Raw genomic sequence first — 22,753 nt, 5'->3', positions numbered from 1 at the left:
AAAATTAAAAAAAAATGGACACAAAATAAAATGATTCATTGTTCGTGCAAATTGAAGATGTAAAAACAAATTAAGACTTTAGTCATCCATCAGAAATAAGTAAAAGACAGATACCCTGGAAACTCTGACAGAAACAAAGAGTTAACAGTTACACTAATGTAAGTCACAGCAAGCAACAGGTTTGTCATTAAATGTCACCTCACTTCAACATGGTCATATACACTACGCACACTATGAGCTAAAGCAGTCTGTCTTTTAGTTATTTCCTTTGTTGTGTTTAAGTAGTGTCCGAGGGGGGGAGAGAAGGCCAGCTTGGCTGAGTGTGTAGTTGTCCTTTTGTGTTAATATATCGCCTGACAAAACATACAGTACAACAAGTGATAGGTTCTATGGATGACGTCCTGCTTTTGTGGTTTTGTGCAACTTCGGAGAGCAATGGCATCTCTTGTTTTGTCCTTGGCTACTAAATAGTCTGAGTTGATGCGGTTGTATCAAAGTGCTTGTCATGTCATTCCAGTGCATCGACATGTCTTCTTAAAATACTCCTTGATGACAGCGAGTCCATAAGAAAGAAGTTTGTTGGTGCCAGAAATGGGGCTCAGAGTGGTTTTTGTACACCACTAGAGGGCAGGTTTTCACACCACATCCAGTCTCCTTTTCTTTCTCTCTCTCTCTGGTGCAGCACAGGTTCATCGTCATCATTAGCACAATGAAAAAATAAAACCATATGTACAAAATGATCTAGAGAGCACAGGGTAATAGGGAGACAGTTTTAAGAGCAGCATATATTAATCTATGGTCCACTAAATGAGGTGGCAGGGATGTTTTTTGCACAAACTCTGAATATCTTTTTTTTCTTTTTATACATAGATGTGTGTATATATTTAAAAAAATGGCATATTTATTTACAGATAACCTACACATCTCCTGTAGAAGAAATACACAGTACGTTATGCTTCGACAAGTTTCTGTACATGTAAAAGGTAGAAATGCTGACAACAGGACAGCCTGCAGGACTGGTTAGCACCGGCATCTGGTGCCCACAGGAGGAGAAGTAGGTCGGGGAAGGGGGTCGGAGGGGAGAGGAGAGGAGGGCTTCTTGGCAGTGCGTGTCGTCAGAAGGGTTTGTTCCTCAGCAGGATTGCCTGTCCAGCAGCTCCACTAGTTAATCTCCATTCAGAACTGTACCTGAAGGGAAGCAGAATGAGAAGTTTTCAATAGGGGTACTGTAAAGTTGGTAAGGTTTCTAAAGAAAATGCGGAAAAACGTAAATTATAACATGCCAAGACTAATATTTGAAATCCGGGCTTGCAATTTGGAAGGTGACTTTGGAAATAGTATTAGCTAATTTAGTTCTTTAAAGCAGTATAAAATGTGAACTTTTGACCTTCATTTTCAGCATTCTCTAAACAAGATGGATCACATATTTTCAGAAATAGTGTGTGTGTAGTTCCATCTTTAGCAACTGAGATTTTCTAAATATTCAATTATATCCTGTGTGAATGTTTTGCAAAGAATCTTAAAAAGCTGAGTCTGAAATGGAGGAAGTGGTATAGTCGCAAAAGGTGTTTTCTTTCTGGGTGCCTCTATGCAAATCTTGCACTGTATGCGTTTGTAGTGTTGACAGCTTACAGCAGGGGAAAAGATAAATACGTTCAGCAGCTAAAGGTGAGATATTCTGGGCGCAGAAACTAGTTATACCATCAGTTTTTGTTTCTTGTGCACATCTACAGAATTGAACCCTTTGCTCTCACTGATCTTTGCACTGTGTTCTGTCTTCTTTTTTTTTGTTTTGTTATGTGGGTGTGCTGATGAAATCCTTAGAAACAGCCCGCAGGGTGCTTCATGGGATGAGCAAATGATTTGGAAACAAAGTTATAGGTTATAAAAATGAAACTCACACGCACCTTTTCCCACGAATCAACTGATCCTCTCTTATATGATAACTGTAGTCAGAGCATTATACCATATTATAATATGTGTCTACTGTGCCTCTAACCTCTGCACGTATTACATTCTGAAGGATTGTAATGATGTTGATCCAGGAGTGAAATATGTCTAGTAATATGTCTACTAATATACTACTGTAACACCTGTGGGAGTACATTGTGAGAGGTACTTTTAAGAAACTGACATACTATAATGACTTTCTTTGACTTTGATGAAATATGTATAACCTATGACTTTTGTTTTTACTTTATTACATATGATTGGACATTTTTATAACATACTATGATTTTGTTTTTACTTTGACAAACATACTATGACTTGAGATTTTTTATGATGTACTAAACTGACTTTTTATTACATACTATTCAATACATTTCTTTACTTTAGTACATTTTGATGACTTACTACTATGACTTTTGACAAACTATTGTATGACTTTTATCATGATTTTTTTTCTGACAAAATCTCAACTTCCTCCTCACTTTAAAGTAAACTATACCTGTTATAAAGGGAGTAGTGAATGAGGAAGTTATTTGGTACATAGCTGTCTTCCTGGGCTTTCCATGCTAAATAATGCATCCAGAGCAGGATTCAGTGTTGCATTTGCATCAATGTTGTCACTACAGATGCAGAGAGACAGTGTATCAAATCAAATACTTAATAGATTACACTTTTTCCCTGCACTATCCTTGAACTCTCACCATCATGTAAATTAACTTTGTTAACTTGTCTCTGTGTAACATACTAAACTCATCATTTATTTGAAGTAGATTTCTAAACCTTGGACCACGACTGACTCATCTTCGTGACAAACATTAAAGGGCAGACATTAGTATGAGACGGCGGCTCGCTGCTAGCCCTGCCGTCTCCTATCACCTTATCACAGCTACCTGGCAACAACACAGCACAGGCTCGCCAAGTCGATGACACACATCCTTATCTTGGGAAACGATTATTTTCTCTAACCCAAAATTTGTTTTAATTACTTCTGAAGAAAGCGGTGTATTTAACAGAGCGAGAGTCTGTGTTGTGTTACATACAGCGTACAGTTTAAGGTCCCTCTCTTCCTCCTCTCAGCAGGAATAGGTTCTCACCGTGGAGCTGTCCAGCCGCTGCACTGCAGACGGTCCAACTGTAGGGGGGGGACAGCGAGAGAGAAAGAGCTTTAGGTCTAACTATTAAAGCCTCGATGTTATTACATTGAGTGACAAGGGAACATTCCTCCACTTGGTCATCACCCCAAATACGTGCCACAAGATTAGACGTCCTTAATGGAACGAGTGAGATCACAAGCAAAACAGGTTTCTCACACAACGGAGCTTACTTGTATGTCACCCCTCAAGAGAACGCCATGTATCACTCACTCAAAGGAAGTCTTCATTTTGAGTGGATAACAGCAGCAACAGGATTTGAGTGTATTGTGGATGTCACAGACCAGGGAGGACAGAGAGTAGAGACAGAGGAACACGGGAAGGCTGTTTCAGTGTCACCGGGAACACTTTGTTAGAGGAGAACACGGGCCAAAATCAGTGCAGTGGGATGATTTCCAGACGTGTATCACAACCTCGGGTGGCATAATACACTCTGCATCCCTTTAAAGGATCATTTCCAGGTCATTACAACTTGGATCTTTGAGCTTTACTGCTCATTTGGCTTTGGAAACAGCAGTTGACTAAACAATCTCAATTCAAGGAAAAACTTAGTCCAAGGTGCTTACATTTTTTTTTCTAAACAGTTCCAAGACAAATGAACAAACTACATCTAATAATGTGGTTGAGAACTCTAAAACAAGTGAGAAGGTAGACCATGTCTTTTTGTTTTTGTTTTGACCTTTGTTCCAATTGACATGAATACCTTTGAATTTAAGCAAGTCAATTGCTGAGATCTGGTAATGCGGAGACATCGCTGGAAAAAAGTAAGAAGGGGCAAAACACATTAACAGTCAGAGGACAATACAGGTTTCCAACAAGTCCCCCAGTTGGGAAGTACTATTTCGGAAGAGAAAATGCAGACAGACATTACCATTTTTATCCAAACTGTCTGTTGTAAACATCCTGCACTAGGAAACTTTGACGTTATCGTACTTTCCTGTACAGTCAGCTGTTCTTCCGCTCACTTTTAGTTTAACCTCCAAATAAAGTGGTGTAGATAATCTGGTTTAATTGTTAACAACCTGTGATATTTTTTTCTCTTCAATGTCACCGTGTTCCCAGATCACAACTATTACCTTGAGTACATTGGAATCAGAACAAATTAAAGCAATGACCGAAACTACAAAAACCAAGTTGTAATGACCCGGAATCCTTTAATAAAAGCCGATTACAGCCCGTGTCCTCTTAACAGCAGAGGGATGAGAAATGACACAAACGGTCAGTTTGAGTTCTTGAGACATCCAGTCACCTATGTAAACCTCCTGATTCAGGCCAACTTACATAGCACTGCTCAGCCACCTTTTGTTTTGCTGCTCAATTACTGTAACTTCAAGGGTTACACCAGCAAGCATGGGTCCTAATCCATAACTTGGCCCTCTAGCTTTTGCAACTATTTTGCAACTTTGCAAAACGACACCCTTGGAGTTGGATATCAGAGAGATTGTAGAGTAGTAGAGAACGAGGTGAGAGACCACAGAGAAAAGGAGAGATACAGCCACACAGTGGTTGGCAGAGACTATGTGAGGGGGGGGAGGAGGGTGTATATGTAGAATAATACGACACGCAGGGCCAACAAGCCCAGAACCCTCAGAGGGGCATAGCTGACCTTGAAACCAATCCAAATACATGTCGTCAGGACTGTCATCCAGCGCCTCATAGAGGACTGCGGAGCAGCCATCACAGAGTCAGAGGGAACAAGAGACAGAGTCACAACACAGCAAGGAGCAGCTACTCCTGCGCTCAGGTGTGCTGTGCAACAGGTGGGGTTAACCGTTGCTTTGTAGCTGCCTTTGGACGCCACTTTACAGAAAATATCCACCTCTAACAAATGTCATGCACTATAACAACAACACCATTACTGAAATAACAATCTGCCAGTGGATGAATTAAGGTGTAGGGACAGGCACTTACCCTCGGGGGGCAATCTTCGGGAGTGACCAGACGTGGCAGTGAGACGGAATCCAGCAGGGAGCGTCTCCGCTGATCCGGGCATCATACTTATACCGTGAACGTCTCTGGGCGGGAACTGCCTCCTCCACGATGGACCTCGGAAGTCTTTGTCTTCACACTGATGGACAGATAAATATCATTCACGTGTTTTAGGCACAACAGTCGATAATAATAGCCCATAAATCACGTAGGAAAACACTTCACTTTCAAATTGGCCTCACTCAATGTGATAGGGTGCTAATGAAAGAATGAAAGATTTCTCTAGGGTTATATGTTATTATAAGGGGTAAAATGACTAATGAAATGAAAAATACATAAAACCACTAGTGTGATTGGATTGGAAGTGAAAGTAAAAAAGTGTCCAACAATGCCACTTGCTTTGACTTGTTGACGTTAGCTGTGATAAGGTTTACCTTGGCTATTTTCAAAATAATTGCAGGTGGCCAATTTTGTGATACGGGGAAATTTAGGTCACTGTAAGGGATAAACAACATTCTTGGAATATGACTTCTGCATCTTTAAATCTGAACAAAACATGTGTAACTATTTTACCGGCTATTGTAGGTGAAAGCTCTTATCATGAATACATAGTAATCACAATAGACTGAAATATTGGGATGGTGACTGAGTCATGGGGCAGCTCCATTTAACTGGTCTGATTTACAAAAACAGAATTAAAGATCTTGTGACAGGGAGCTCACTAATTATGTTTAAAAGTGTAATTGTTGCAAGTGATCTGAAATGACTAACCAGCTTTGTCAGTCATGACATTTCCCCTCACAGCGGTGTGAGGTCAGTCTTGTGGTTAATAGCTGAGCTCACCTCATCCAGTCTCCTGTCGGTGCCCAGCGCCAGCATATTATTGTACTCTCGCTCCAGAATCTGACGTGCCTGAGGGGGAGAAAAAATAAATAAAACAACACATTCCGATTTCCACAAAAGCCAGCTATTTTTACCAGAATGGTAACAGAGGCAGCTGACACATTACGTTATTCGCGCTGCATATCCATTTTACCTGAGTATAGACGAGATGAGCAGTGAAAATTCACAGGGCAACCTGCCAGAGTGACAGTTGGCAAATCTGCATGTTCTGATTTAATTTCGACCAGCTTTTTGAAGGCTGATACCGTCATAGCTCTACTTTTGGACTGAAGCTGTTGAAAGATAATATTTCTGCCCATATTTAGCCCCTGTGAATTTGGCTTGACAATGGCATACAAAAAGTTAAAAATACCAAATGTTCCTCTCACAATGAGGTGTTTTGATATGCAGTGTGGAAAAGCTATGAATATAGATGATATTCAGACCAAACATTGTTGATGGACAACAGATTTTTGCCAAAACATCGGTCAAACTTTAGTTTGATATCAAAAAATGTTTTTTTCATGTCTTGAGTTGCAAAGTAAAATGTGCCAGTGTTGGCGCAGCTGCAGTACCTGAGTGTTTTGGTTGGGGATCTGGAGGAGTAGCGCCAAACTGCTATAGTCAAAGTTGTCATCCAAGGCGACCAGAGCTCCATGCACACCGCTCTCCAGCAGGATGTTGGCGTAGTCTCTCAGGCCTATGCTCTGCACCCAGCGGATGACCCGCTCATTACTCCACACCAGTACATCTGCACACACAAGTACAGAAATCTCATGTTAAAGCTTGATCTCCATTTATTTATTTATTCGTAGCATCTTGTTTTTGCTTTATTATAATGATTGTTTTTTTAAATTTTGGGTAGACTTGCCTCTCATTTCGTGCTGGCTATGCTCCCTGCGTCTCTCCAGTTCCTTTCTGTCATAGTTGAGCTTCTTCAGACCCATGATTCCATACTGTAAACTTGTTCTGGTGATAGAAAATCACACATTTACACAGACATGGGACGGGAAAAACGTTTTTTGTCATCCATTTGCAAACACACACACACACACACACACACACACACACACACACACACACACACACACACACACACACACACACACACACACACACACACACACACACACACACACACACACACACACAGCTTAAACTCAATGAAAACCATCCCTTCTGAAAAATCAAATATCTTACGGGGATTTTATGAATATCTGTGATTGATACTGTCTGCTGACAGGTGAGCTGAGTCCAGTACCTGTGGAAGCTGTCCACCATTTTGAGATGCACCCTAAGGTCCTTCTTGGTTAGGTGGTCCAGCATGCGCGCGTCCACCAGGCACTCCATGAAGTAGCTGCGGTACTGAGGTAGTCCTAGACTGGGCAGCCACTCGTTCCCTATCCACTCATGATTCATGTCGCCATAAGCTAGAGTCTGATAGAGAAGACATCAGTCAGCACGCTTGATTTTACGGGATGTTCTCATTGGCTGTAAGATTTAATCAGTAATACATGTTAGAAACGGCCAGAGAGCAGGGTTTCCCCTTACCTGTGCCCAGCTGCCCTCTTCTGAATCGGACTTCTGATTGAAACAAGGACAAGATAAAAGTATACTTAGGACAGGAAATGAAGGCCTACATTTTTTTAATAACAAATCCTACAGCTGCATCCGGATCTGACTGATAATAGTGCATGAGTGCATGCTGAATGAACAAAGGAAATATCAGACAATTTCTGCATTCATTCTGACAATGTTTCTGCATTAAAGAAAACGTAAGATGAAGGAAGAAAGCCTCTTCTTACCAACTGCTGCTACATTTTCACAAAGCTTGACTAACAACAAGGTGCTTTAAAATGGAAGAAGGCTCAGATCTAAATGGCATGAGAATTGGTCTCCGGAGCGATATTTTTTTTCGCCCTCAGATGTGGCCTGGCCTGGCAGCTTGCATTTGGAAATAATGAGTCAAAACGCTGTCCCAAAATGGTATAATATTGGCTTTTAGCTTTGTAGGTCCTGAAGCCAGATAGGAGATAAGGCACATCGGGTGTGATGTATGTTTGTTTTTATTATGACAAAGGGAGCATTAGCTTTAGATAAATGCATTAGAATATGGTAATAGCCTGTACTCTTTCTGTTAAGACTTGTGTAAAATGATCCGGATTTTGTATTGCTAGGAGGTGAAGATACTGATGGATTTACAATCCAGTTATTGATTCTTCTAATTCAAATTTGATGGTCACAATGTATTACTTTCCTTCCATGGCACATATTTGAAAAATCAACTTCATGGCCGCAAATACTCGCCCACAGCTTGAAACAGTCAATGATAATGATGGAGAAGCTTGAATCGCACTGCACATCAGATCTCTAGAAGTTTTTTCTTCATTTCTGCTTGAGATAAGAGTTCTTTTGGATACAAATGCTACATTTAACATCCAGCTCAATCGGGCCGACACACTAATGTGCACTGCAGACCTGAAGAAGCCAAATGCATTAAAATGACTCTTAGAGATCTGGTGTGTGGTGAGTCTTGGGTGGTGTTTTAGTAACATTACCACAGAAATAAACTGTCTAGCCGGATTCATGACCTTTCATAATAGAGATGAACTGAGTCAAACAACAGCAAAAATTGACACACACCTTCACTGAGCCATCAGCAGCAGCAAAAGGCTTCAGGCCAACCACTACTTTGTATATCATTGACTAAACTCCAGTTTAAAATGAGTGTTGAGAAGAGGCTCACAGACCAGGAAATGAAGGATGCCTGCTCCATCAGTCACCAACCAGGTCTCTCCTCATTCAATCCCTCCGATATCCCCTATCACTCCCCAGACACACATGACTGACAGAGAAAGAAACGGGCGACGGTAAAGGACACAAGCGGACTGACCGTTTTGGAAGGGGCTGCCATGGTCTCCATCTCCTCATGGGTCAGCCATACATTGCCTGAAGGCTACAAGGGGCAGAGCCCAAGAGACAGAGCAGCAGCAGGGTTGGTAGTAGAGGTCCGGTAGGAGGGGCAAGCAGTGTTAAAGAAGAAGAGCAGCACCACTGTAAGCCAATAGTGTTATAGCATCACAGTCAGATCATGAACTGGCCCCAAACCCGCCAGGGGTCAAAGGGCATATGAAGAGGACAAAAACACAACACAGTACAGTACAGCACAGAACATCCCAGTTTTGGCATACAGTACATGTACCACAAATAACAGACAGCTGGCATGCACAACAAGGAAGACCAAATAAATTAGTACTATTAACACCAACAGACACATACAGCACCCATTACTCATCCATCTCAATCTATATTCTTACTAGTAAAAGGTTGATTCACCCAAATTACAGAAAAGCACTTCTCTCTCCACAAAACATGCGGGCAGTATTTTAATGGGGACTATTTCTTCAGTAGAAAGTAGACCCAATCAAAGCTGTTTACACTGGACCCTATTAGGGTGAAGGCAGAACTCTCAGCACAGATGAATTCAAAACTATCTCTGACAAACACTAAGTAACTATGTTTTGTGTAATTTGTGTGACTCAACCTTTATTCTGCACCGTTGCAGCAGCAGTGATTGTTCTGCAGTCTCAGTGGAGCATTCCTTCCCTGCATGTTCGAGGGGGATCCAGTTGTAACAGTGTCAGTTAAAGTAACCAATTCTTTCCCCTCCCTCAATTTTCAGCACGGCATACATGCCAAACCATACTTACAAGGTCTATTAACTCCCCTCTTTTTAAGTGTGGAGTTTTGCTAAGTGCCACAACAGGCAGGGCGCCCGTCACAGTTTGGTGGGGGGGGGCGAGTTTGTGATCGGACGTGTGGAGTAGCATGCTCTGTAAGGAAAGTTTTATGAGGTGTGGAAGTGGAGCTAAGTGGTAGATGATATGGTGAGGGAAAGGGGGAACGAGGGGGAGTATAAGATAGTACTGCTAGTGTTATTTTACATAGGAGAAGACAGGAAAAGTGCATTGCTCATGAGTTATGACTTTGGCATGCATGGATAATATGTAGAGACTAAAAACACAAATTAATATTCTCTGCTGGGTTTATATAACTTATCATGTTTGTATGATGTATGGTCTGCATTTGTGTACCTTCAGAATAAAGCACATTATTCCTTGCTCTGCAGTGTGAACAGTCACTATCATTAAGGAGCAGCAGATTCCTTAGAGACCGTATGCAATTACCATGACAACAGGGAGCTACAAAAGCAACTGGGTTGTGGAATAACTGAAGAGCTAAACTGCAGCACGCACCAGAGCAATGTGCTAAACCCAGGGCCATAACTGACTCCCACTGTAACATTCACTTACTTTTGACAAAGACTGTTGGATTTATAATGTGCTGGGTGTGATCGTAACGGCTCTTGTTTGCTAATAATTTGGCTGTTGTCACCCGCCAACACACGTGTCCCTCATGTCTGGAGGCATTGTGCATGTAAGCAGAGAGGACAATCAGTCATAAAACATTTGTCGGCGCTGATCTGGAGGCAGAAATTATGCCATTTTATTTTTAATAAGTAACTCTACCTTAATAACAGCAGAATGAAGTCAAGGTAAACATGTCGGGAGTAAGAGGGGGGTTAAGGCTCTTGCTTTCATTGAAAGAAATGATCCAGCCGTACTGACTTGCCTAGGTTAGCGTGCCAGCCTTGCCAAACTTTCATTTTTGTTAAAGGTGCATTTTGGGAAAATTTGCTAATTTGCTTTCTGGCTGGTAGATAGATGAGATTGATGTTATTGTTCAATATGAAGCAGGAACCAGCAGCCTGTTGGCTTAGCATAAAGATTGCCTGAAAAACCACAAATATTTGATGTGCTGGTAGGTGGATTTGGTTACTCTCTGACATAGCCAGGCTAGTTGTTTCCCCGTTTTCAGTGTTTATGCTAAGCTAAGCTAACAGGGTGCTTCATATTAAACAGTGAGATCATTGTTATCTATCTATCTATCTATCTATCTATCTATCTATCTATCTATCTATCTATCTATCTATCTATCTATCTATCTGAGAAAGCAAATAAGCAAATTCCCCAAAATGTCCCTTTAACAAACAATTTGGCAAGGCTAGCATGCTAACTTAGGTAAGTCAGTTCACAGCTATTCTATCTATATATCTATTGACATTTTCAAATTTTCAGAGAGAAATTAGTGTAATTCCTAAACATTTCTCAATATTTAAATCGTTATGGCAGCTCCTTTTATTCCATTTCTACTCCACAAAATTATGAGATTACTTCCTCCTGATCAGCTCCGTCTCCAACAAATGTTTGTACAACTAAAATTCTAGTCTGCGTCCATGTTCCCATATTTTCTGTACAACTCACGGTTCTGGAGGTGGGCGGTGCAGAGGGGCTGGTGAGGGAAACCATTTCCTGGATGGCCAGGCGAAGTTTGAGGCGGTGCAGAGGGTTACTGATACCGATCTCCCTCTGGATCTCGGTGTCAGAGAGGGCCGACATGATGGCTCCACTCTTCACGTTGGCGCGACACGCCGCCACGTACCAGGCCGGCATTCCCAACCACAGCTTAACGACACAGAGAGGAGACAAAGATGCACAGGCGGTTGAGTTTGGCCAGATTGAAAGTAGTAGTAGCCTTCTTCTAAAAATCTCAAATATTTAGCCAGGATTTGGTTTAGTTAATGAAACAATTTGATGTTATTCAACTAAAATGCTTGTCGATACTTTTATCAATTTTTGTCAGTATCCTGGGTTTAAGCAGAGAATTCTGTCCCTTGATAGTCAACATACTGTTACACAGGATGTTCCATCTTGCCAATAATTTGAAATGTAACGTGAGCACAAAATGCCGGCATATCAGCAGCTCAATAATTATCAGAAAGTATCAGCCCCCAATAAACTGGAAGATTGTGGTCTGAGGTTGGTTGAGTCCAGAATCGTTTGGTGGCTGTAGGTCATCCATTGAACATCAGGGGGCAGTAGAGTTTCTAGAGTTCAGCTTTTTCTACTGTTTAATCCAATGTGTTTGGTTAGAGGAACTGAGTGAGTGATTCATTACATTAATTCATCTGCAAATTATTTATCATAAATTGGAATTGGGGTCATAGCCTAATAAAAATTCCTCATAATGGATCTGAGCAAACCAACAATATAAACGCATTACAATGACTGTATACTGAATAGCTTATTTCATCAAGTCAAAGATGTGTTGCAGTGAATGTTTGATGTCCAACTGAAGACCAGTGCCTTTTATGTCTTAGAGAGAACACATGACACTCATGCATAATTAATATTAAGGGAAATGGGACTTTGAATGAGTTTAGTCTGAATTCTGTGCAATATTCTGCATGTTGTTTGAAGACAAACTTGGTAAACTCTGGGGCAATCAACAGGAAGCTTGTGAGTTATAAAAGTAAAGCTCTTGGGTCTTTATACACACCTTTAGTACCTTGCAATTGAATATATTTGCAAATTAAAATCACCAGATAGAGATCAACAAACAAAAAATGTGACTACTTACCTCCAGCCAGGCTACAACTGTAGGGCCATCCCATTGGGCGAAAGGTAAACCCTTTCTCCTGGCCTCCTCCAATAGCTCGTGTCTGAAGGCGGGAACAGAGGAGACCTAGTATGAACATGTGTACTTGTATGTCATAATAAACACACATTTTCACCCTGATACAACACCACACCCTCTAAAACTAACTAAATAACTCTCTCACTCTTTCTCTCTCTCTCTCTCTCTCTCTCTCTCAAATCCCTGCAGTCACAGTGTTGTGTGTGTCTGAGTGTGTGCACGCAGGACTGTGTGTGTGTGTGTGTGTGTAGGACTATGTGTGTATAATACATGAAAGGAGAGTACTCAAATACATATTATCTCCTAGTCCAGCCTGTACACTAAGCGTGTTGAAAAGAGAAGAGTTTTATCATTCATCTCTGTGCTGCCAGAGAGTGGCGCAGACAAGCACACAACTGTACCTACACTCACCCACACAGAGACACACTCACTCACAGGCTTTGTATTACTGCATTTATGAGGGCATTCACTGAATGAATTCATTCCCAAATCCCTAATCCTGACATAAACAAACATTCTACCTGCTATACACCTACAGTATTTATAATCTTACATTCACTGCTAGTAGGAAGTAGAACCAGCCCTGTGTGCCCAAATGTATTTGCCTTGTATGTTTTTTTTTTAGGGTTTCTTTAGAAAGATATATAAACAAACACTAGGGGCACATGCTGTGCACCAAAATACAACAAACCAGTGATTGGCTGGAACGTGGTTTGTTGTATTTTGGTGCACAGCCTGCGCTCCTAGCGTTTGTTTGACGTTTACGACCCCTGTGTTGTCTCCCGAGACAGGGCTTTTTCACAGTGTATTCAGGGGGCAGGCAGCTGGCGGAGAGATGAGGAGAGATGCCTATGATTTGAGACAAAAGTGAAATTGCGCTGAAACCATGCAGGAACTAATAGTGCACCTTTAAGGGCATTAGCCAAGAAACAAGCAATTGTTTTTTGGTGTGAATATTAGCGCCACCACATTTTGATGTACTTTTTCCCACCACTGCTACAAATATAATTTTTCCCCCCCAACTGTGGCTCAAAGTCAATGTTTAAGCATTACCATCTGCTCATGAAGACTGTGTAATACGGTCAAAAGGGGAAAAGCCAAAAAGCACAATATGAACACTTTAAAATAACACATTTACAGGGTCGTACATTCTTGGTGGATGTACTGTATGTGTCTTATGAGAGCAAATATAACACACTCATACACACATACACCTGGTAGGCACTGTGCTGCAGTGAACCTGGACAATACGTTGCTAATCTAAGCACATTTGCCCAATTCATCCCAGTTCAGCCACTCCGAATGTATTCTGCTGAAAGAGACTGTTTTCACACTGATACTCGTGGTAATGCAGTATTTGAATCATGCAGCAGGATATTTTTAAAAGTAACTTTTCTTCACAGTGTCTGGGCTCCGCTCCATGTTTTTATTTTGTCTTAGCAGTTGAAGTGTAACCTAAGAGAGCTTTTGTTTTGCCTCACTTATGGTGCCGGATTACTCAGAGCGATGTCATTTGCACCTTTTCGACAAAGAGCAGTGAATGCATGCTCTTGGTCTGTCATGCACAGAGCTATTTGTATTGTGCTGAACCCTTCCACTATCAACCAGACATGGACAACTTATAAACAGCCTAAAAATGCCTGTCAAACGGGACCAGGGAACGCACTCGTACTCACACCCACACGCCAAAAACAATGCAGTTCTTATTCAATTTGGTGAACACATTTCATAACACGAAACACTGAATCAACAACGCATTCCCTGTGTGTGTTGTCAAAGAACTTTGACAAATGGAAAGAGTGGGCTTAGTAATAAACATGATACATGTAGCACTCAGAGCGTTGAAGGCCTCAGTACAGTGAAAGGGCACTTAAACACAGAATACATGGCATACACAGGCCTACAGGTGACAGAGGAAATGTGTTTGTCCGAACACAACCAGATACATTCATTGTCTTATCTATCCAGCACGTTTTATGTTCAGGTCAGGTCTAATGCATGGAGAAATACATCCACTGAACATAGCTGGGGAAAGGGAAGTAAGGAAACAGTTATGACAAATCATACAAACAAAAAGAACATTTGACATTCCCATAACCAGATATTACAGCTGGTTATTTCACACAAATAGATAGAGACACATATAAGGAGAGGAAGACATTCCGGGTATAAAAATTGGGCCCCAGTTTTAGCGGCGGCACATTCTCTGTCCAGCCATGGATGCAGCTGCCATTGAACTGTAAAAAGGGGGGAAGAAACGTCTTCAGATGGTAAATGACAAAAAGAAAGAAAGAACGCAAAGCCGTTGTTAACAGCCATGAAGGATAGAGAGATACATCGATAGAATAGAGACGTCAGCTTTGGCACTGGTCTTTCGGGAGAGGACGGATGGCGGACAGACAGGAGAGATGGCAGACAGGGTAATATGGCTGAGACAATGGTCATATCCAGGAGGTTCAGTTATACATCCTCGCAACTTACCCGCTTTGTTAGAGTCAGAGGGTGATGGGAGGGAGAGGAAGGGTAAGAAAGGAGAGAATCAGAGAGCAAAGAAGGGAGAGAAAGAGAGAGAGCGACGGGGAGACAAAAGTACAAAAAATGTTAATGAGTTAATAGGCAATTAACGATACGGCTGCAAACAAACACGTGCGCTCACACACACAGACACACACACACACACACACACACACACAAACACACACACACACACACACACACACACACACATATCACAATGAAGGACATTCGTTTACAGGAGCATCTGTAGACCGGTCCCAAAAAAAATAATCTTCTACAATGCAGTTCGGACCACATTTCGTGCAGCAGAGGAAATGAGAAAATGCACTGAAACACAGCAAGACCCCCTCCATGGCCTTACATTCAAATGCTCAGTTACATTCAGATACTTGTCGTTAGCTCTCGAAGAAAACAAAGTAAGAATAAAAAACACACCCAACAATGAGAACCACAGTGGTACTGATTGATCAAGATGCTGAAATGGTAATAGTGCAGGCAGCTCAATGGCATGCAGTGTGGAGGAGGAGGCACCAAGATGCAAGGTGGTGGTGTGGCCTTAATCCCGGACACTGCTATGAAGAAGTCAGTGCAGTGGAAGAAAAACAACACATTTGTCAACGTACAACACTCTCTATTGACTATATGGGAGGCAAAGTTATTCGTCATGACAACTCAATGTGCACTTCGAGCAAATGACATTCATCATTTGGCACTGGGGCATGGCAAATGCACGCACACACACACGCACGCCCACACACACACACACACGCCTACACACACATTCTGCAAAAGTCCTGCTGAAACATTTGCGAGCGGTTTCCCCCTGTTTCCTGCAGGGCAGAACACACCAGATCTGACTGAGTGTAATTTAGTTTGTTGGGAAAGTCGTCTATAAGTTTCAAATTGACAAAATAGCTTTGTGAGATTAATTGGGTTTTCCACCCAGATCAATAGTCTGACTTTGGCTCTGTGTCTGAATACAGTGGTGCTGATCTCTGCTCCAGTTTCTGCTTTCTATTGATCCTGCCCTCAGTGTGGGATATGATATTGCATTTAAAGTACAGCTGTGAGAAGTACTTTCATAGAGGGGGATAGCTTGAGGTAAACACAGGAGGTGGATGTAGTAGCCTTTATCTATTTGTCAAACGTCAGATTGGACTATATATATATACACTGTAATGTAGAAGTGAAAAGGTCTAAAAACATACAGCTAGACGACTTCCAAACACAAAGCTTCTTTTAAAACATGACCATGGAGTGCACATGGCCATTTGTACAAGCAGATATATTAAATGGACACTGCTGGCTGTGAATACGTAGATCCCACTAAAGGACTATTGGGATGTCTGCTTGGGAGACTAGTGATGCAGTTCTGGGGACAAAGCTTACTTCTTTTTCAACCTCCGGTCCTTCTCAGCCTGAGCTCCCAGCTTGCCCATCCCCATGTCCTGGCCTGCCATGTCTGGGTCCATCATGGTCGCTGAGAGAAAAAGAGGATATCAGTGAATCCAACTGGATTCTGTATGATACAAAATACTAAAATATTCTCATAAGTGCCTGTATCTGCCTCTGTTTAACATGGTTTACGTGCTGTTAGGATTTAGGTGGTGTTAAGGTGAGTTCAACATGCTTGCAAAAGGTATTTATAGAATTTATTATTATTGCAATAACCTATTGTTAATGGCCTACAAAAGTCAGAACAAATTGAATTTGCAGGGATTTTAAACAATAATTTCTTAACATCAATCAAATACTTCAATCTTTGCTGGTATACCAGGCCATTATCCCATTATGATCTCTCTTTTAAATTAAGAATTACAAGTAATTCAGTCAATGTCGAACTGATGATACATTTGATGAGTTTTTTGTAGGAGCATCTAGTTTCTGTCTAAGTATGCATACACATGGTCTTAAAGTGCCCTAGTATGATGTTGTATTAGTATTGTATTATATTGTTATTACTACAAGTATTAGTATCAGTTATACAAGTTTAAGAAGCGCTTTAGTGCCCCATTGAATTAACTCAAAGAGACCATTTTAGCCTTCTCCCAACAACATGAATGTGGTGTTGTTGGTACAATGAATCTAAACTATGCAAATAAGGTATTAGTTGAAATATGAGTATTATTGAAACATGTCTCCAGTGCCCACCTTGGGGATCTACCATGACATGTCTGTGTGCCAGATGTGCCATTCTGCCCTTCTCCTTCTTGCCAAAAAGCCGTCCGATAGAGGATTTGATGCCTTTTTTCTTTGGCTGCTTGTGGAGGGAGTCTTGGCTGCTGGCTACACTACTCAGTGCGCTGGCCTCAGCCTCCAGAGAGGACACGATCCTGAGGGGACAGATGGACGGACGTACGCACACACGGACACACACACACACACCCACCCACCCACACCCGCACGCACGGACGCACGCACGCACGCACACACAAAACATGAGTTAAGGTTTTCACTTCAATCTTTAGATTGTCATTTGAATAGTAAGAATAGAACAGTTAGTTGCCTGTGCATACCTCAGTGTATATATTTTACACATTTCCAAGAATTGTCACCTCACATTATTTCTTTACTCTGTTCTGGTCTATTTTTTCTGTGCAGTATCTAGAAGAATTTGCTGCTTTCCCCGGCTTCACTTTTTAAGCTCATTTATCCACGCCAATTAATCTGTGAAAAAGCACCCAGCTTATCTCTAGTGTGCTTAAAAATTATGCATGGCAAAATTACAGCTTAATTGGAAGCTTCCAAGTAAACCATCTTGTTTTCATCCAAAGCAAAAACAGGCAGAGCTAAGATGACTAAACCATCTAACAAACCAGAACATCAAGCTAACCTTTCACAAGAAATCATATGATTTGCATCTAAGATAGAGAGGCAATCAAACAAAAGAAAACTCCTCAACTACAGTTAAGGTTAAGGTAAAATCATAAAAGATCAGTCTAAACATTCAACATGAAGTAGAAAAAGCCAAAATGACTGCCAATAACATTACTTCTGTTTTTTTTAGAAATGTTTGCACAGCTGACACTTACCCTCGTGCGTCATTGTGCGAGGAGGCTGGCAGTGTGTGTGTCATTCGGACAGTGCGCGGCGTTGGCGGGGGGGATGTCTCGCACTTGATGGTGGCCTTGTCCTCGCGGCCGTCCTCGTCCACGGCTGCTATCTGAGGGACAAGGGCAAATAATGGGGCATTAGATGACCCTCGGATACCAGTAAATCATTTCTGCGCTATTACAGCAACCCTTTTATTAAGCTATACTGCCTGTACCTTTCTCCGGTGTTTCCTCAGATCACTGGGCTGTTGGGCAGAGAAGAAAAACACAAGTCATGTCAATATCCACGTGTTAAAGCACACGTGTCAAACTCAAGGCCCGTGGGCCAAATCCGGCCCCCTGAAAATTTTGATCCGGCCTTTTGGCATTTTCTTCAACATTTTTGCCAACCAAACATGAGACATGCAATAATATAGTCAACGATATTTGACTTTTTCCATCACATAAAAGCAATAAACTCTACATGTCTGGCCCTTGATGTGATTCTTATTTTCCAATGTGGCCCTTAGTGAAACTGAGTTTGACACCGCTGTGTCTGGACAAAAGACATTTCCATGTGGGTAATAAATCAAAGACTATTGGCTCATTCATATTAATATCATAAACCATTAGATACTCATTAGCCTTTGCCCAATAGCAGAGCATCAATTCACAGATCAATACAGCGGGACAGATTTGACAGATCAATGAAATCAAAGCTTAATATGTAAAAGCCTCTGGGTAAATGACCCTCCACTTACAGTGGTGAATTATGGGGGCTTATATGAATATTTTGTAATCATTTCAATTAAAAAGCAAATCTTGATGCCAGTTGCATACATGTTTCAGCCTCAGGTCAATGTTAAGAGCGTTAGAGAGGAACTGAGCTGTAAAACATATTATTGTCTATTCTTGGAGAAACTGCAGACCATCCCTTTGACAACTGGGTTGCAAGATGACAGCTTACAGCTAAGACCGTTTGTCACGACTTTCTCTGCACGGTACTTTAATGCAGCAAGCCTTCAAAAATGAATGTCGTCTCTAGCTATAACAGTTTAACATGCAGAGATACTCTAAAAAACCTGGACAGATTAGTTGCCTTTATCTCTTTTGCTTCTTCATACAAAAGCAATGTTTACTAGAGATTGCAACAACCATAAATTTCAAACTTAATGCATTATTATGGACATATGATACCCAATGTACAATAAATTTCTAAAAAATACATTTCTCAACCTGTGTGCATTTCTATGCACTTACAAAAGTGGTATAACATCTAAAAAATAAATCTGAAATTCCTGAAAGTACACACTCAGACTTAGCATATACTCATACTCTAATCAATTTCTGCTGTGTGATGGGAGAACAGAAAATCCCTTATGGCCGTGAATCGCAGCGATACAGGCTAAAATCAGTGACGGATGACCATTTTTGCAATTCGCCACCTCATAGAAATCTATGTCAAATTTCACCCTGGCCATCAGTGTGAAGCGGGATTTATGGTTCTGCAGAGACTCCATGCAGAGCTTTCACCTGTGAACACTGTGAAATAATATATCTCATATATATATCTGTGTTCTAGTGTTTCAACAAGCAATCATACCGCCGGACGTGATTGTAAAGGTCATATAAACACATCAAAGGAAAAAAAATCGTTTGATATCACAGATATGGCCAATTTTATCTTGCGTGACACGTTTTGTGTCTTAGGGTTAAGGATTTTTTGCTGCAACTCCGACGAATTAATGCATAAAGAAGGTCAGGCTCAAGTATCATCTCTCCAAGGTCCAAACCAGTTATTTTGGTAATTGTCATGTAACTAACAAATGCTTTTTAAACAAAACTCCACATACTGTACGCTTGCTCTTATAAATGTGTGGGCCTGAAATGTGGCCTCTTGAAGATTTGAACCCATTTCTTAAAGAGCACCACCGTTTGTTTGTTGAGTGCACTCCAAGGTTGACCCATTGAATACACACTATTTTTTGGAACAAATATTTTATACTAATTGGGCTCATGGTGGTGCAAAACTTGTTAGTTATAGACCTTTTTCACTGCAGACATGTTGACATGCCATAGTAGGAAAAGCACAGGTGTATTCAAAACCATGAATGATGGCTGCATTCCACGTAGGAGAGGCCCTGGTATTGTGCGGGCTGACTCACTGAAATAGCTTAATGGGACACTTGATGGAATTGAGTCATCATTATCAATTTCAGCTGTGCTTCTCCTACTATGACAAGTCAAAATGTCTGCTGTGAAAAAAGGCCATCGTAATAGTTTAATTATAGTATGAAATAGTGATTGAAACATATAGTATAAGGCAGTACAGACACCAGTATGTGGCTCTACGTTCTTGTAGTTCTTTTTTCCCCAACAATGTTGAAAATGAAAGGTTGATTTGAATAAATCTTGGAAGAATAGTATATAAATACACTTTTTTTTTTTTTAAACAAGATTTACTCTGTATGACCTGCAAAGATTAGTGCAGGGAAGTAAAAGATGAAGCTTTTTGTTACAAACCACAACTTTAATACATTTTCTGTCTTAAAACGTTTCGATATTCTTTGGAATACAGAACATTGTAAATTTTTCACAAATCTTTCTAGAAACAAATGTAAATATTATTTTCAAAAAGGAAGACACTAGAGTGCATTACTTGTTTGGAAAGAGGTACCTCTGGAAAGAGGTACAGAAGCCTGCGCTCCCGCACCACCAGACTCACCAACAGCTTCATACACCAGGCTGTTAGGATGCTGAACTCTCTCCCCCCTCTCCCCCCTCCATCCTCAGCTACATGACATCCTGGACTTTTGGACCCACAATGGCTGACTTGCACCACTCCACTTGCACTACTCCACTTGTATACTTGCACACTTTGCAACTTGTTGTCCTGTTGTCCTGAAAACACTTCTGAATGCCACGTGCATACTTAGGTCAAACAGAACTACCTCAGCCATTTATTGGCCTGACTTTTGCACTATTATATTGACTGTCTACTGTATGCACAATTGCACATTCTCAACTCAAATTTTGCTGCTCTTATTTTCTTCATTGTATGTGCCTTCTTATTTTCCCTTTTTATATTGTTTACTTGAATGTTATGTTTGTCGGTGGACCTAATTGGTAAAATATGTCTTGTCTCCACCGTGGGATAGAGAGAAACGTAATTTCAATCTCTTTGTATTTCTTGACATGTGAAGAAATTGACAATAAAGCAGACTTTGACCTTGAGGACAGTTTTATCACTGTTTAGCAGCTCCTCAGATAAGGGTCAGAGAGGGCCATTCTGTTGACGTAGCCTACTGTACCTACACTGCCGGGGATGAGTATGTGTTTGGGGTGGGAGAGGAAGTCTACATGTAATAAAAAGCAACTTACCAGTGTCATGACCCCCATGCGCTCCATATCGCGGGCGGGGCTTCGAGGATCGAGTTTGGGGGTAGAGTGTCCGCTGGGCGGGGAGGAGGAGGCCAAGGAGGAGGCGGTGGCTGAGGCAGTGATGGAGGCTCCGTGGTGGTGCATTCGAGCCAGGTTGAGGCCCTCGAGGCTGACACTGGCAACTCGGTTTTCAATCTCCTCCGCCCTCAGCTCCGTCGACTCCTTCTCCTCCTGGATCAGCCTTGGAAGAGGTAAAAGGAGGACATGAGGGGAACCTCAGCAGTAGTTATATGTTTTCATCTCATATGACTTCATCTCAAGACCATTTTGCCATACAGAGTTGTTGTTTTTTGTGATACATTTTTTTGTATTATTTTTATATATTTAAAAAAACACAAACAGTGACAAACAATAAACAATACCAATATAGAGTTAACTGTATAAACAGTACCATCCAATTGCGATAATTTCCAGCTCGACTTACACAAATGGACTTTTTTTAAATCAGCATCCCTGCTACAGAGTAAAGTCTTCTTTATGGAGGCGGATTTCTGGAGATTTGCCTAACAAAGTCCATTAAATACCTACAGTATGAGCCAAACTAAATAAAGGCCAAAGTGATGAGATAAAAGGCTAAAAGTTAGATCATTAGTTTTACCCTTAGCCAGGGTCTAACCCTATAATTAGCTGAGAGCTCGACTCCTTGCATTTATGCTCACTATCTCACATCAGATTTGAATTAAGTCTTCCTGAACGAAATGTGGCACTGTGTCTATAGATGGGGATGTACATTAGCAAAGACCAAAAGCCACATTAACAACCCTTGAAATTAAGAACTAAGTGAAGCTGCGCCCGGGGGTATGAATACTTATCAGCACAGGCTAATTACAGCATTAACAAGCAAAAAGCAGACCACATTTCCTAAAACATTTAGTTCATACAAGAAAAATGTGTGGTTCATAGACAGGAAGAGCGATCTACAGACATGCTTAAGAGACAACTTTTACCTTAGAATGAGCTTGACAGGTACTTGCGTGACAATTTGGTCAGAGGCAGTATATCAAGACATATTTTAGCAAAGTTGGGGGGGGAATATGAATGTCTAAAACATACTGATAAAAAAAGAATGAAGAGTTGAAAGGTAAATTATTCTGCAGGTTTGGTTTTTCTTATTGACATGAATAAAAACCAACCAAACTTGTTGATCTCAATGGGGTGTGTTTAATACTACATATATACTGTATATTTAAAAGGTCCCACGGCACAAACATTTCACTTTATGAGGTTTTTTAACATTAACATGAGTTCCCCCAGCCTGCCTATGGTCCCCTAGCGGCTAGAAATGGCGATAGGTGTAAACCGAGCCCTGGGTGT

General features: G+C 41.1%; 1 protein-coding gene across 12 annotated transcripts in view; it reads right to left on the bottom strand.

Moving 5' to 3' along the window:
- Nucleotides 1-267: 267 nt before the first annotated feature.
- ppfia2 (PTPRF interacting protein alpha 2) overlaps nucleotides 268-22,753 on the bottom strand; it is a 188,865-nt gene continuing 166,379 nt past the window's right edge. For 2 of the 12 annotated variants that reach the window (XM_032505504.1, XM_032505513.1), the window contains 18 exons: nucleotides 21,380-21,620; nucleotides 18,235-18,264; nucleotides 17,999-18,129; nucleotides 17,118-17,299; nucleotides 16,356-16,446; nucleotides 14,931-14,933; nucleotides 12,393-12,474; nucleotides 11,237-11,437; nucleotides 8,806-8,868; nucleotides 7,464-7,496; nucleotides 7,174-7,349; nucleotides 6,784-6,881; nucleotides 6,488-6,663; nucleotides 5,874-5,942; nucleotides 5,013-5,169; nucleotides 4,708-4,764; nucleotides 2,991-3,082; nucleotides 268-1,188 (listed from right to left, as the gene is read on the bottom strand). In XM_032505504.1, coding sequence (XP_032361395.1) covers nucleotides 3,024-3,082; nucleotides 4,708-4,764; nucleotides 5,013-5,169; nucleotides 5,874-5,942; nucleotides 6,488-6,663; nucleotides 6,784-6,881; nucleotides 7,174-7,349; nucleotides 7,464-7,496; nucleotides 8,806-8,868; nucleotides 11,237-11,437; nucleotides 12,393-12,474; nucleotides 14,931-14,933; nucleotides 16,356-16,446; nucleotides 17,118-17,299; nucleotides 17,999-18,129; nucleotides 18,235-18,264; nucleotides 21,380-21,620 — 1,849 coding nt within the window. In that variant the 3' untranslated portion in view covers nucleotides 268-1,188; nucleotides 2,991-3,023. Of the gene's footprint in view, nucleotides 1,842-2,990; nucleotides 3,083-4,707; nucleotides 4,765-5,012; nucleotides 5,170-5,873; nucleotides 5,943-6,487; nucleotides 6,664-6,783; nucleotides 6,882-7,173; nucleotides 7,350-7,463; nucleotides 7,497-8,805; nucleotides 8,869-11,236; nucleotides 11,438-12,392; nucleotides 12,475-14,930; nucleotides 14,934-16,355; nucleotides 16,447-17,117; nucleotides 17,300-17,998; nucleotides 18,130-18,234; nucleotides 18,265-21,379; nucleotides 21,621-22,753 lie in introns of all 12 variants that reach the window. The other 10 variants (XM_032505510.1, XM_032505515.1, XR_004327812.1 and 7 more) reach the window with 9 other exon arrangements.

The sequence above is a fragment of the Etheostoma spectabile genome, chromosome 23, assembly GCF_008692095.1.
Source record: "Etheostoma spectabile isolate EspeVRDwgs_2016 chromosome 23, UIUC_Espe_1.0, whole genome shotgun sequence".
Taxonomy (NCBI): Eukaryota; Metazoa; Chordata; class Actinopteri; order Perciformes; family Percidae; genus Etheostoma; species Etheostoma spectabile.
Note: the sequence above shows the minus strand (reverse complement) of the source record. Positions and strands in the feature narration are given on the sequence as shown.